The 16,082-nt window shown below is 41.0% G+C and overlaps 1 protein-coding gene across 2 annotated transcripts in view; it reads left to right on the top strand.

Annotated features, from left to right (window-relative positions):
* DCAF13 (DDB1 and CUL4 associated factor 13) overlaps positions 1-16,082 on the top strand; it is a 43,951-nt gene that overhangs the window by 25,213 nt on the left and 2,656 nt on the right. For both annotated transcript variants that reach the window (XM_048841453.2, XM_048841454.2), the window contains exon 9: positions 2,863-2,998. In XM_048841453.2, the coding sequence (XP_048697410.1) occupies positions 2,863-2,998 (136 nt within the window). The remainder of the gene's footprint in view (positions 1-2,862; positions 2,999-16,082) is intronic.

Here is a 16,082-nt window from a genome sequence, read left to right as displayed (position 1 = left end):
CTGTTCATATGCCCCTTTGTCTTATTAAAGGCCAACTTTTTTTTCCTGAGTCCTTAATAATTGATCTACAAAACTTTTAGTTTTCCTTCAATCCTGGAATTGTGTTGCAGATACCCACTGTAGTTCCTTGACTATTTTTTATTTTTGTATTGCTAAGCAAAGTGGTAGCTGTTCCTCTTATGTCGATCAGATAACTATTTTAATTGTTTTTTGTAAATATTTTTGATCCATAGAAGGGGAAAAGAGGTAGAACTGTGTAGCGCTGAAGGGGGGAAGAGGGAAAGCGTAAGTGCAAACTACCAGGAAGCTTGCCAAAAAGAAGTCTGAGCTGATGGTATCCACTTGTGTATCCAAATGTATTTGGGGGGGGGGGGGTGCTTGTCCCTGGTGCACTAGTAGCTCTGAGAACTGAACGACTTGACTTAAGTACATCTTTAAACCAGGACCACAATCTTGTCACAGTTAATTCAGAAGACTTTATTCGCAGTCAGGTGGGTTAGGAACTCGTTCTCTTTGTTTTTAAGGAAAGCTTAAATTTGAAACTTGAAACTGTAGGGAAGACACAGACCTGATTATTCCTCTTTGGGGTATGGAGGGAACGTGCCTTTTTGGGTATGTCTATAATGCAAGTGAAGGTGTGTTTGTAGCATGAGCAGGCATACCCGTGCTGGTTTTAATTTAGCGAGCATGGGTAACTGTGACAGGGTAGATGTGGTAGTACGGGCTTCAGCACAGCTAGATGCCTAGTACAAGCCCGCCAGGGAACCTGTGTACATACTCTGGTTGCTAGCCTACGCTGAAGCCTGTGCCACCATATCTACACTATAGTTATTACCTTTGCTAGCTAAATTAAAATTAACAGTAGATTGTCTACCCATCACACTTTCACTTATAGTGTAGACATACCCTAAGTGGGGAGGGGAGTCTTTGTGGAAGACCTTACGTGTTATGAGGAAGCTGTAAACACTCTCATTGGTATTCCAAAGTTCAGCCTTGAAGGCACATACCCTCAAAGGTACACACAACTCCCATTGTACACAGATATGAAAAGGCAGAATTTATGGCCGGATTCTAAGCTGATGTAAATTGGTGTATTTCTTTTGAAGTTTATGGAGCTATGTCTGTTTACACCAGGTGAGGTTGTAGCCCCTGACAGATGATACTAACAAAACTCTCTATAATTCTTGACCTGTTTTACAAGACCAGTAGTTTGGACTTTAATGGAGGCAGCCTGATCCAGTGTATTGGATGCTGCAATAAGACAAAAGACCTAGGCATATTCTTGGCTCTGCAATTGCTTTCCTATGTAACCAGATAAAATCACTTAACTTGTGTGTGCCTTAGGGTTTATCTATATATGGAGTTATTCAGGACTAGCTCCATGTGTCCTCTTATTCCATAATAAGTGTGCCTTGGTTTTATTTAGCTTAGCCCAGTGGATTAAGCTAAACAGCAAAAAAAGGCACTTTTCCTTTGGAATAAGTGTGCGCAGAAATGGAATTGGCCAGGAATAGTTTTTGTGCTTTTAAATCATACCCTAACTTAATCTGAATTAATTTTCAAGTGTACATAAGCCTGTATTTTGCCAACTCTAAAATAGCAGTAATGATACTTGTCCACCACTGTAATGTATTTTGGGCTTGATCTAAAGTCCACTGAGGTCACTAGATACACCCCACCCCCTCATGTTTGTGTAAAAGGCACTATATGTGCTAATTATCTGTTAAAACTATTTTCTGTCTGGTTTAGTAATCGAATATCGATTTAAATAATACAAAAATTAAAGTTTAAAACATGAAGTTTGATTACACTAAAAATGTTCTAAACTTTAGAACATTGGTAAATATATAAGACGTAGTAAATTTTTGTTTATTTATGTAGCTGACACCAAGTTATTGCTTTACGTGAATGTTATTGATCCACTTGTTTGCGTGGTAAATATTGAATGAAATCCAAATAGGAGTTTGTTTTAAATAGTGATTTAAATATAACATTTAGAAGCATTCACTCATAATTTAACTGAAAAATTCAGTTTGTTGAACACACGAATGAAGCATTTCTGAAGGTCAGTGCAAATTTATTTTTCAAATATTGCTAGCATTGTTGAACAAAAGGTTGATGTATTGTCTATCTGCAGAAATTATTAGTTATTGGTTTAAAAGCAACATTACTGTTCTAAATCCTTCACCTGCTTGTCAACAATGGTCACTCCCCAGTGTGTGCTGAAGCATTTTTATTTTAAGCTGTTTTCTCATATGGCTTGCAAATTCCTCATTGACTGACGGAGGAGGCTATTTTTCTGGGGGTAAAGGAGGAAAATTGCAGTGAACAGTAACTGACACATCTCCAAATTCATATTGATGCTCTTAGGTTTCAAACATCTTCTCACTCATTCACAGTATTGGTGCCAGACAGACTAAGTTTAGCTCTACAATTCCCATATCTGTAATGCTTACTCAGGACATTATAAATTTCACTCACAATATTTGTTAGTATAAAGAAATAGATGTCTAGGATTTGTAGATAGTGTATGTCTGTATGATTGACTTTGGTAATCTAAGGAGAGCAATTCTTCTGCTAGTTAGATGCCATGGAAAAGATGAGAGGTTGTTTTTTGTTTTTTTTAAAGTATTATCTAGCTAATTTTTTGTCAGTATATTTTAGGCAGAATTTAATTGGAGAACTTTCCATGTATCAGTTTGGAAACTATTCCCCTGTAAACAAAACCATTTTAATCAGTTATGGTTATTGTAGAACAAATATTCAGACTTTGAAGAGAGACCATTCTGATAGGTGAAAGGCAGCAATGATTAGGAAGGTAACTATAACACATTTTCTAATGATTCTTTCGGCTTCTTTTAGAGAGGTATATCATACAAAGCGAATGCAGCATGTCATCACTGTCAAGTGGACCTCTGACAACAAGTACATTCTGTGTGGCTCAGATGAGATGAACATTCGTCTGTGGAAAGCTAATGCTTCTGAAAAACTGGGCGTGGTAAGATTTTTGTGCTAGCTTCACCAGTTATCTCAAGACTGATTAAGATACAAAACAGTATTTTTCCAAAATTAAAAATAAACTTCTAAAAATTCAGAACTTTCTAAAAGGAAAACATAATTGAAAATTTATTTTGAAAATTTTGAGATAATATGCAAATCAGCATTTCAGTATTGGCAAATATTTCACTCATTGTAATCTTTAGTGCTACCTCCATTGTTTATAATATTAGAATCATGCATTTTTGCCCAGTAAAGTATTTCTTTGTCATATTTGTTAAAGTATACTGTTCAGCTTGTACCAGTCTGAATAGGATTTGAGCCTTCCACGTCTACGATGCAGGTGTGAATTCAGGTCTGAGTGGTAGTGACAAAAAACCAAATTCCGTTTGTCTCTCACCAACAGAAGTTGGTCCAATAAAAGATTTTACCTGACCCACCTTGTCACTAATATCATGGGACCAGCATGGCTACGACAACACTACATACACATTCTGGCATGACCTATGTCCAGTGTAACTCCATTAGAGCGCAGTGTCATTATTTGCCAAAAACTGTTCTGTGATCTGTTTGAAATAAGTTGGTGCTCTTTGTATAGTTCCTAGTGGGGTAGATCTTCATATACTGAACAACTTGCTCTGGTATAACTGAATATTTGTCTAGTTAGTCTATGCGAACCCCTAATATAGATGTGTGTAATTCTGTTCAGTGTAATAAACATATCTACTTTAAGTGTGACTTGAACTGATTTAAGCATGTCTGTTAGGGGTTTATACCAGCATAACTAGACAGACTTTTTATTAACCTCAGTGCAAGTTGTATAATACAGTAAAGGGTAAAATCTGATGATATGATTCGTGCTAATTTGTACCCTCCTGAGCAGACTTAGTAAAAAGATCAAGTTCTGAATGGGCATGGACAGTGAAATTACCCTCTCCCTCTCTTGGAGTAGTCCCTTCAGGTCATGGTGGAGGCATATCAGTAGGGTGGTTGGGAGTTGCTTGCACTGCTACTGTTTATTCTATATTAGTCTGCAGAGCTGTCAGTTTGATATCTTTCACAGTAATGCATTTTTCTTTTGTAAAAGAGAGGAAGGGAGGAATTTTAAACTGTAATCTGACTGGCAAAATATATGTAGCCTATGAACATTTATATAGTAACAAATTATCATTGAAATTAAATTTCTGTAAAAAGTTGATTGGCCACTTTCTTTATTTAGGCTGCTGCAGTAGTCATTTTGGTCTGCATTTTGGCTGTATTTATAAGGAGTTTTATATGTAGCGGTCCAGATAAGTGTTTTTTGTAAGTATCAGACAAAAACACCTCTAGTTCTAGAGACTGTGTGACATCCACTGTGTACTTCTCTGTTGCTGCTGATTTTGTGTGGAAGGGGCTCACCTACTGCAGTGATGGACAGCAGTATAACACGCTAAGAATAATTAGTTTATCCCACTGGTTGCTCATCATATACGATATAGATACACCCTCTCACATCTGGCATCACAGTATGAGCCAAAACTCCATCTGCTTCATTCATCCTCTGTATACTGATTGAGAAAAGCACTATGTTGTCTCCATCCCCCATATGGTTCTAAAACAGATGCTGTCCAGAAACAGGTTTGATGTGCACCTTTACTCTGCACACTCTTCACACAGTGGACACAGATGAGTATCTAAAGCAGTTGTTCTCAACCCTTCCAGACTGCTGTACCCCTTTCAGGAGTCTGATTTGTCTTGCTTATGCCAAGTTTTACTTGGGCTTTGGCTTCAGCCCCATGTCACAGGGCATGGGCTCTCTGTCCTGGCCACCAGTGGGTCTGTCCTGGCGCTGGCGACCCCATTAAAATGAACTTGCCCACAGTTTGAGAACTGCTGATATAGTATATAGAACAGTATAGACAAATCATAGTCTATATGAAATATTAGTTTGTACTGAGTTCACTAGTGCTTTTTATGTAGCCTGTAGTAAAACCATGCAAATATCTAGATGGGTTGCTGTATCTCCTGGAACATCTCTACGTACCCCTGGTTGAGAACCACTGATCTAAAGCATGCTGATATTCATATCAAATGTTAGTCATTCTATATGTATGATGATGTGGTATTTTTGTTGCAGAACGTAGAATATTTTATTATCCCTGTTAGGTGGACAGAGGCAGAATACATGATCTGGAGTTAAGTTGTTTTGCGAATCTTAGGTGCAGCATCCTGAAGTTTCATTTTATTAACTACTGGTGGCAGTGAATTAGTCTAAGAACTGCTGCTTTGAGTTTAATAGGATGGGTACTTGGTTTTAGGAAGTTATGGACAAAGGCAGCATACCTTTTGTATGTAATGAACATTGCTACTTAACACTAAATACAGTAAAAGCTGTGTTATCCGGCACTTTACCAACTGGAAAGCTCTATAAACCAGCATTTCTAATTTTCATTGAAAGTCTGGTTGGTGGGGGGCAGGCAGGCTCCCTATCTGGCTCCGCATGGCTCCCTGGAAGCGGTGACATGTTCCTGCTGCTTCTAGGTGGAGGAACAGCCACGAGGGGTTTGAAGTGTGGGAGGGGGTGTGGGGCACGGGCTCTGAGGGAGTTCGGGTGTGGGAGGGGGCTTGGGGCAGGGGTTTGGGGTATAGGATGGGTTTTGGGGTTCTGCATCTCAGGCGGCTCCCCGCAGGTGGCAACATGTCCCTGCTGCCTCCTAGGGACATCTGCCCCTGCAGATTTAAATAGCTGAAGTAATGAAATTTATGAAATTTAAAAATCGTATGACCGTGAAACTGACCAAAATGGAGCATGAATTTGGTAGGACCCTAATAATAACATAAGGTGGACACACAACTGATTTGGAAACACAGTACCCAAAAAACAGTTATTAATGGTTCACTGTCAAACTGGGAGAATGTATCTCGTGGTGTGCCCGTCCCCCCCCCTCTCCCCCCAGGGTCTGTCCTGGGTGTAGTATGCTTCAACATTTTCATTAATGACTTTTAAATGGAATGGAGAGTATGCTTATAAAAATTTTAAATGACACCAAGCTGGGAAAGTTTGCAAGCACTTCGGAAGACAGGATTAGAATTCAAAACAACCTTGAAAAATTGGAGAATTAGCCTGAAATCAACAAGATGACATTCATTAAAGACAAGCTAAAGTATTACACTCAGAATGGGGTGGAAATCAAATGCCCGAGTACAAAATAGGAAATAAGTGGTGAGGCAGTATTGCGGAAAAGGATCTAGCAGTTATAGTGAATCATAAAGTGAATGAGTCATCAGTGTGATGCAGTAGCAAAAAGGGCTAGTATTCTGTGGCGTATTAACAGGAGAGTTATATGTAAGACACAAGAGATAATTGTTCCCCCTACTTGGCAATGGTGAGACTTCAGCTGAAGTAGTGTGTTCAGTTCTGGGCACCGTACTTTAAGAAAGATGTGGACAAATTGGAGTCCGAGCAACAAAATTATAAAAGGTTTAAAAAACCCTGACCTGTGATGAAAGATTTAAAAAGGGGCATATTTAGTCTTGAGATAAAAAGATTGAGGGGGGACACACTAACCTTTTTCAGATATGTTAAGGGCTTTTATAAAGAGGTTGCTGATTGTTCTCCCATTGTCCACTGAAAATAGGACAAGAAGTAATGGGCTTAATTTGCAGCCAGGGAGATGTAGGTTAGATATTAGGAAAAACTTTCTAACTATAAAGATAGTTAAGTACTGGAATAGGCTTCCAAAGAGCCTGTGGAATCCCTATCATTGGAGGTTAGAGACACACCTGCCAGGGATGGTCTAGGTTTACTCGGTCCTGCCTCAGTGCAGGGGGCTGGACTGGATGACCTGTCAAAGTCTCTTCCAGCTCTATGTTTCTATGATTGTATAAGAGCATACTTCTGGGGAAAATTTTCAAAAGTGCCTAAATGTCTTAAAAAGCATAAACCCCATTGACGTTCAGTGGGACTTAGGAACCTGAGTCACTTAGACACTTTTTTGAAAATGTTTTCCTCTTTATCCTAGTGTATTATGTGTATACAAGTCAGAGAGATGAAGTTAAATTCTGAAGACGGAATACAATGCTAAATTCTAGCCAGTGTGCTGCATAGATACATGTCAAAGAACACAAGGCTAGTTAGCAGAAGTACATGTGGAAGCTGGCTTTCCCAGTTTTGGCTTTCCAAACACTGTAGAGAAGCTGCTTTTATAAAAGGGGCATCACCAAGTCTGGCTAAGGGGTTTTGGGCTGTGGTCTGCATACTTAGTGCAGTTATGCTCCTGACCCAGCAACAACTTGTGTGCAAAACACCCTGCACAGGTTTTTTTCCTATTCAGATTAGGTGTTTAGTACCTAATGTGCCTCTCTGCATGGTATCTAAGCATTGTAATATGTTGAAATTGGAGGCTGTTTGTGGGTCTCCAATCCACTATGGGTTCTTATTCATACAGCTTTTGTGGTATGTATGCATGACTGTTTGTGGGGATGTATGCTAACCAGAATTTGGCCCCATCAGCTGCTATATAATTGAGTTTGAGGTGCTTTGTCAGTTCAGTGCATAGATGTATCTGCTAAAATGCATGAGGAACAGAACCAAGAACAATAAAGAAAATATAATGCTGTTGTATATCAATCAGAAAATCAGTGGTGTGCCCTCATCTGGAATATTGTGTGCGGTGCTGGTCTCCCTATCTCACAAAAGGATATTGCAAAATGTAGAAGGGATTCAGAGAAGGACAATGAAAACGACTAGAGGCATGAAAAAACTCATAAAGAAAAATTGGAAAGGATGGTATTGTTTACCTTAGAATGGAGAAAAATAAGAGGGGACATAAGGAATGGGACAGAGAAGTTAGATTGGGAGCTTCTATTCTTGTCTCATAACACAAGCACAAAGGGATCCTCAGTGAAACTGAAAGGAGGTCAATTCATAACCAGTAAAAGGAAATAGGCTGTGGAACTCGATTCTGTAAAAAAGTCTGAGTATTTGTAATAAAAGCTGGGGGTGTTTGGGCTGCAGTATTTTCTTAGGTCGGAGGATTTGATTGAATGATGCATACAAATATCATTGCATTTCTAATACACCAGCACCTTGTAAAATGAGGTACTTTGTTGAATTAAGATTTACTTATGCTGGGGAGGCCTGGATCATCGTGATGTTTTATTATTGCTAATAGCAATTTAGGGTTTTTTTTTCCAATTAGAGAATTCTTCTTTGGCTTGTGCATAGTCTTTTACTTCCCATTCAGGCACGATAGAAATGAGACTAAAAGTGAGCTGCTTATTTTGTGTCTTGTGGCTGATGAATGTTCGTCTGACTGGAAAGTTGTACTTGCAGCACTGTGGCTGCCCAAGTATTCATCAGTTCTGACATCCATGTTTCCTTTGTTTTGTTAATGCATTTGGCATTGCTCTCATTACGCAAAATCAGTGAAACGTTCAAGAATCAAGTCTCTGCAGGAGCCAGAGGCATACCATGTCTACACTCCACTGACAATTAAATCTATATGATTCTGTGTAAAGATTGGAGTTAAACTAAACCTAGACCTTAGATCCACAGGAGAGATTGGCCTTTTACATACAATTTTAGCACTCTGACACATCAAAATAGAAGTTAAACTCTTTTCAGTAGCTACATAAAAATAAATTTTAAAATGGGACTTAGTAGCATAAAAAAACATTCACCATGGGCTTCATAAAAACTGCAACTTACAATTCAGGTACTTTAGAGTCCTATTAATGTATAATCTGGAGTACCTCAAGTACTTCTAATGCACACATACCTTAGTTTTGTAGAGGTCTAGGAATTTAAAAGGGGACTAAAAATTTAGTTTGATTTGGAGGAAACAAGCATTTAAAGTGAAAAGTGGAAAAGGCAGCACTGATGGAATAAAACAAGTAAGTCTCCTCTAAATATATCTTGGAAAAGGTCTGGTTTTTTTTTGACTTGTAGAAAACAGGATACACTGAACCTACACCAAGGCTTTGAAGATCTTTACTAAACTTGGAATTGTTAAGACATTTGGTAACTTCTGATTCAGCAACCTATACATGATGAATCCTTAATAGGATTACTCACCTAAGTAAAAGCTGCAGAACTGGCCAATAGTTGGTTCTGTTTCCTCTCCTATAAAAGTAAGGAATGGACTGAAAACGGAGCAGGAGACTGACCAATTAAAATGCTTTTTTAGTAAGGAATGGTTTGTATTCCTGTAAGTGTGTAAAAGTAAAACATTAGTGTGAGGAGAAACTGGAAGCCTGGTCGCACTTAGGGTTGCTGTTTACCGTTGCTATCCTGTAGGAGATATGAAAAGAGCAAAAGCTTTTGATTTAGGTATTGAGTGAGAGTTAAAGGAAAGTGCATTTACGGCCCCTTGTATGTTGATCTAGCAAACCACATTAGCAAGAGAACATTGAGGTTGTCTAAATAGATGTGTGCTTTCAATCTACAGTGTCAAAAATTTCCATTCTGTGACATAAGGCGAACACATGGGTAGTATGTGAGACGTGGCATTGGTTTAGGAGTGATTTCTAGAGCTTGTGATGAAATGTGAATGCGACTTATCCACTTCATGCTTCTGTTTAACAACTCTGTGGATTTACTCTGTTATTGAATTGTCCTCTGACAGAAGGAGGACACTTCGCTAAATTGTAAATAAGCTTTACATAGAAGCATTATCCATATACATATGCATGTTTACTTTGCATTATATCTCTAAGGTCAAATTTGTTTCTGCAGAAGCGTTATTTGTTTTGTTTGTTGTTTTTTTCCACCATTGGTTTTTTTTGTACCCCAGCTAATCTGGATCAGGCCTCAATATGCTAGGCGCTGTACAAACACATAGTAGGAGACAGTCCCTTCACCCAGAGAGTTTGCAATCTAAATTGAGACAAGATGTAAGAAGTAGGTGTCACCAACAAATGGAATAGCTTGTGGTACAGGGAACGCAAGAGTAGCAATAATAGAAACGCATTGACTATCTGTATGCACGGTGGGTAGGTGGAGTCTTAAACATTTAAAAAAAAAATCCAACTTGCTGCTAGAAATGCCTACTGGCTACCAACTAGTTGTAACCATTTGGCAGTTTGCTATAGGCATTATGGTCAATTTGAGTATCCTGGCTTTGTGTTGCAGCGATCATGAACACTGCTTCATCATTAACTTGAGTTCACTATTTGGGAGGGACTTCACCTCCTCCCCCATCCCCATGACTTGTGAGGTGTGTTTGCATGGCCCCTTGTCCACTTGAGATGGGACCAAGAAGACGCATCTTGAGCCAAAGTTCTTATCTTGTCTAATGGTACAAAGCACCTCTGCTAGCTAGGTCCTTCCATCACTTAACTTTTAACTAAATCTGAGCCAAACTAAAGAAACAAAATGTTGTAGGTAACCATAGTCCTTGAGCTTAGTGTCTTTTTTGTTTTACTTACAGTTACATTTGGATGCTGAGCCTGCCCTTTCTAAATTATCAGTGTATAGTTTCTAATGCAATTTGGCCTTTGTGCTTAGGGTTTTTTCTTTATTGTTAATGTTATGAACTAAGGCTTGGTCTACACTACAAACTTACGTTGGTATAACTACCGACAACCCTGAGCAACGTAGTTATGCTGACTTAACCCCTGCTGTATACAGCGCTATATCAACAAGAGGGCTTCACATTGACATAGCTACCATCTCTTGGGGGAGGTGGTGTATCTACACCAGTGGAAAAATCTCTCCCATTGTTATAGGTAGTGTGTTCACTAAGCGCTACACTGGTGCAGACAGGCCCTTAGATGTCAGTAGGATGTAAATTAAGTTTCGAGGTAATAGTTAGTAGCAGTAAATTTAATATCCAGTTAGTTTCATTAGGGACAGGTGTAGCAGGTCGAGCACTCACTGCTGTAGTGCCTCCTGCTGGTCAGTCCAGGAATTAGCTCAGTCCAGTCTCAGAGCGCTTCCTGCTGGCCAGTATCTCCCTACCTATACCTGCTTCCTCGTCAATCTCCACCACTGTACTTCAGGCCCCTTTCTCTTGGGTGCTGCCCCGCAACAGCGCCTCCACACTCTGGGTCTCCCCTCCCAGGGGAACCCCCTCCCCCTATGCCCAACTTGCCTCAGTGGCTGCTGCCAGTTGTCATCTAGCCCCCTTTCCCTGTGGCAAACTGCAGTCTGTAATGGCACTCATCATTGGCAAGGGGGTTGGACTAGCTGTCTTCCTGTAGCCCCAGTACCACTTTCCTGCCAGGCCTTAGCCTGTGAGGTTGCCAGGCCTGAGCTTCCCAGCTCAGCCTGCTCCTTCCCCAGCACTGTTCTATCAAAGGTACCATGTCTCTCCCAGGCAGCTAGGTCCTTCTCACTCCATCCCTGGAGTGAGACTCCCCACTCCTTACTCACAGCCCTCTATCTGGGCCAGCTGAGCCCTAATTGAGCTGGCCACACCTGTGTCCAGCCACTCAGCCAGGCGCCCCTAGCTGCTCTCACTCCTTTTATCCCAGGAGCGGGGTAACTGCCCTGCTACAGTAGGGAATATGTGTAAATAAAAGTGAGCTGCAGTAAGAGGCATTGGCAGAATATGTCTGAATTCTGATAAATGTTGCATTGGGGATTTAGCTTCCCTAACCTAAAAGGTTTCAGAGTAACAGCCATGTTAGTCTGTATTCGCAAAAAGAAAAGGAGTACTTGTGGCACCTTAGAGACTAACCAATTTATTTGAGCATGAGCTTTCGTGAGCTACAGCTCACTTCATCAGATGCATACCGTGGAAACTGCAGCAGACTTTATATATACACAGAGAATATGAAACAATACCTCCTCCCACCCCACTGTCCTGCTGGTAATAGCTTATCTAAAGTGATCATCAGGTGGGCCATTTCCAGCACAAATCCAGGTTTTCTCACCCTCCACCCCCCCACACAAATTCACTCTCCTGCTGGTGATAGCCCATCCAAAGTGACAACTCTTTACATAATCAAGTCGGGCTATTTCCTGCATAAATCCAGGTTTTCTCACATCCCCCCCACCCCCATACACACACAAACTCACTCTCCTGCTGGTAATAATCTAAACTATTACCAGCAGGAGAGTGAGTTTGTGTGTGTATGGGGGTGGGGGGGATGTGAGAAAACCTGGATTTATGCAGGAAATAGCCCGACTTGATTATGTAAAGAGTTGTCACTTTGGATGGGCTATCACCAGCAGGAGAGTGAATTTGTGTGGGGGGGTGGAGGGTGAGAAAACCTGGATTTGTGCTGGAAATGGCCCACCTGATGATCACTTTAGATAAGCTATTACCAGCAGGACAGTGGGGTGGGAGGAGGTATTGTTTCATATTCTCTGTGTATATATAAAGTCTGCTGCAGTTTCCACGGTATGCATCTGATGAAGTGAGCTGTAGCTCACGAAAGCTCATGCTCAAATAAATTGGTTAGTCTCTAAGGTGCCACAAGTACTCCTTTTCTTTTTAACCTAAAAGGCATTCTCTGGGCAGGATAGATAGCAGCAGCAGCTGAGTTGCTGAAGTCCTACTACTGTGTTTTTGAGCTTAAGTGCAGTACAAATGCAGTCCTATTTAAAAGGAGCATGATTTCAGTTTCTTAATTATTCCCATTCAACAGACAGTTCTTTGGATAAGGACTCCTTTGAGAACCTCTTCTCTAAATTCTATGTACAGTGGAGAGGGCACTGAAAATGATTGGGCTGTACCTCTCCTACTAAGGCCACGTCTATACTATAGCTACAGTGTTGCAGCTGTGCCCCTGTAGTGCTGTAGCGCAGACGTTTCCCACGTTGACGGAAGGAGTTTTTCAGTTGATGCAGTTAATTCATCTCTCCAAGAGGCGGTAGCTAGATCAATGGAGGAATTCTTCTGTTGACCTAGCTGCGTCTACACCAGGGGTTAGGTCAATTTAACTACAGCAATCAGAGCATGACATTTTTACAGCCCTGAGGTCCATCTAATTTTTAAGTGTAGATCAGGCCTAAGATACAACAATCGAGAGAGTTGATTCTAGGGCAGATTTTACCAGTACTGACAATATAGGTGCCATTTTTAGAGTTTCTTTCCTTGTTTCTCTCTCCAGACTTCTGTTCCCAGCAACCACTCCTTCCTTCCCTACATCACCTCTTTTATTTTTTATCCCTTATATTTTTATCCCTTATATTTCTAGTTCCTATCAGTCTAGGGATTGAAAAGATTTTTATGGTCAATCAACTTGAGTTCTTTTGCATGGTAGTGTTAAACACTTCTTTTATGAAGAGGAGTGGAGTTTGTTTTGATGAAAATTGACCTTGGATTTGCGAAAACCCAAAGCTGTCTATACACTGGTGCTGGTTAGGAATGTGCACATAGGTTAAGTGCCTTAGGCAGGACTTGTCAACCACCCATAGAATTGTATAAATCCTAATGTGTTAAAGTGTAAAATGTTTTAGTCTCTCAACTCTATGGACCTGGTCCTGCAAGCCTGTTGTGCATGGGTGACCCTCCCTCTCCCTCCCACTTGCAGAAAGCACTATGGAAGTCAATGGAATTCTGTACAGGTGCTTAGTCCACCATTGTAAAGCTGCTTGCAGGATGGGAGTCTGTTTGCCTCTCTCGTGCTGTCTCTTTTCTATGGTATGTTGTGTTTTCATCTTTGATAGTCATTTAGTCAATAATGATGTCCAAATGGCCAAAATTATCTTTGATAGCCCTTTGGATAAGGTAGCTATGCATACTGGGCTATAATCATCCACTCTTCACAGTTAGGCAGTAAATATCCAAATATAACCAGGTATATGAAAGGCATATAAAAATTACCTGAAAAAGATGCAACAGACTTTAAAATAACTGACCCTGTGTTGATATCTATCAAGTTTTTAACATGACATCCTGGATGTTTCATATGTTAATTTACAGGATCTTTTTTGTCAGCAAGGTTACACTAAATCAGCAGCAATTTGTTCTTCTTTAATTGAATTTAAGAAAATCATTGATTTGCATTAAAATAAAAGCCCTTTAATTTGGATTATGTTGGCAGTTTGTGGCACAGGGAGAATGCCTGGGATTGATTGCAACTGAACCAGCTATTTAGGCTGGCTCAGTATAATGAACTTGACTGCAGAGGGTGGGGGGAGAATTAACCAGTAATGGCTGCTGGGGTTGCTCACTGATTGAAATTTAGGAGATGATCGCAGATGTAATTAGAATGGAAGATGTGTTCAATGGATTAGAAGATCTAGAAACCAAATTTTAGAATATTTTTACTACTTTGATGTTTGAAAACATGTTTCCTATTTAAGTGATGGATAACTGGCAACTGCACATGTGGCATTCTAGTTTCTCTGTTGCACCGAAGGGAGAGGGGTTTTTTGTTTTTCTTAATTAAGGACTTGGAAGCAAGATATTTAACACACTTTTGGTCTGAGTCTGTAGGTGAAGTATATTTCCAGAATTTATGAAATATTTCTGTCTGAGAACTTCTATTAAAGGTGACCTCTAAAAGGGAAAATAATTGGGAGGGGTTAAGGAGGGCCCTTTTAAAAGCAAAACCAAACCATGTTTTGGGTTTTTTTAAAACTTTGTACATGAAGGGGAGAGTTTCTTCTTGTTCTCTTACGTTGGAAATTCTGATCTTGTTCACCCTGGAAGGCTCTATAGCATGGATGGCCAAACTTACTGACCCTCTGAGCCGCATACACTAATCTTCAGAAGTTCTAGATCCGCAAGACACGTACAACCTGCCCCGTGGGGCAGCACCTGCTGGGGTGCAGGACTTCTGCCCCAATGCCCCCCCTCTCCCCCCGGCTGGACTAACTCCCTTAGATCCTCCTCGCTGCAGGGCAGAAACCCCTAGTCCCACCACCCCACCGCAGGGCAAAAGCCCCGAGCTTCAGTCTTGTAGGCAAAGAATGGGGGGAGGGGGTGTATGGGGTGCTCCGGGAGTGGCACTTAACCGTAAAAGAGCCACATGCAGCCCAGGAGCCACCATTTGGCCACTCCTGCTCTATACTAACTAAAGCACTAGTGAAATTATGAGTCAAATTGAAAGCTGTCTACACTATCCTTATTTTTCTAAAATTTCCCACTGGTTGTAGCAGCAGTTGAAATATTTACCGGGGGGAGGCTAACATAGGTGCCTCCTAAGAATGGGAAGGGTTTTTAGTCAAACTGTTTTTTGTGGGGAGGGCGGAGAACGTGGAAGGCACGATAGGTGGGAAAACGGAGGACATATATAACTTCCAGCTAAACCATAGAAGACCAAACGTTTGAGTTCTAAATAAGCTGTGTGTTTAAAAGCACACACTCAAAACAACCATTTACCAACCTTTCTTACACAACATAGGCAATAAAAGGGCACAAACCCCATTTAACAAACACCCTTTCTGCAGGTCATTTGTAAGGGATAGTCCATTTCTAATAATAAGCGCCAAAAGAAAAAAAGCTGTTAACAGCATTTTGGTTATACTTTTTAAATAGACATAATGCAAAAAATTAAAGTGCTCTTAGTAATTTTAATGCACTTGTAATGCCTGTACTCTCTGTGATAAAGTATCAATTCGACTGCTTAATGAGAAATAAAAATTACTCCATATGTGCAATATTGGCAAGATAAAGCTTACAGTTCTCATGTGCACATTGCAGTTCCCAATGGACTAATTCCATTAAAGTGGATGAAGATGCTGGGTAAGCTTGGAGCATGCCCCCAACCCAGTGAAGAGAATATTCCTTCTGTAGGGAGAGGCTATAGCTGAGGGGTGGCCAACCTTTGGCTTGGGAGCCACATGCGGCTCTTCAGAAGTTAATATGCGGCTCCTCGTATAGGCACCAACTCCGGGGCTGAAGCTACAAGCACCAACTTTCCAATGTGCCGGGGGAGAGTGCGGGGGTGCTCACTGCTCAACCCCTGACTCTGCCACAGGCCCTGACCCCACTCCACCCTTCCCGCCCCCTCCCTGAGCCTGCCATACCCTCACTCCTTCCCCCCCACCCCGCCTCCTGCACATGAAACAGCTGATCGGGAGGTGGGGGAGGGAGCGGCAGGAGGCACTGATCGGTGGGGCTGCCGGTGGGTGGGAGGTGCTGGGAATGGGGTGGGGGAGCTTATGGGGGGGGCTGCTGATGTATTACTGTTGCTCTTTGGCAGTGTAC

Source organism: Caretta caretta, chromosome 2 (assembly GCF_965140235.1).
Source record: "Caretta caretta isolate rCarCar2 chromosome 2, rCarCar1.hap1, whole genome shotgun sequence".
Taxonomy (NCBI): Eukaryota; Metazoa; Chordata; order Testudines; family Cheloniidae; genus Caretta; species Caretta caretta.
This window is presented reverse-complemented; position numbering and strand designations above follow the sequence as displayed.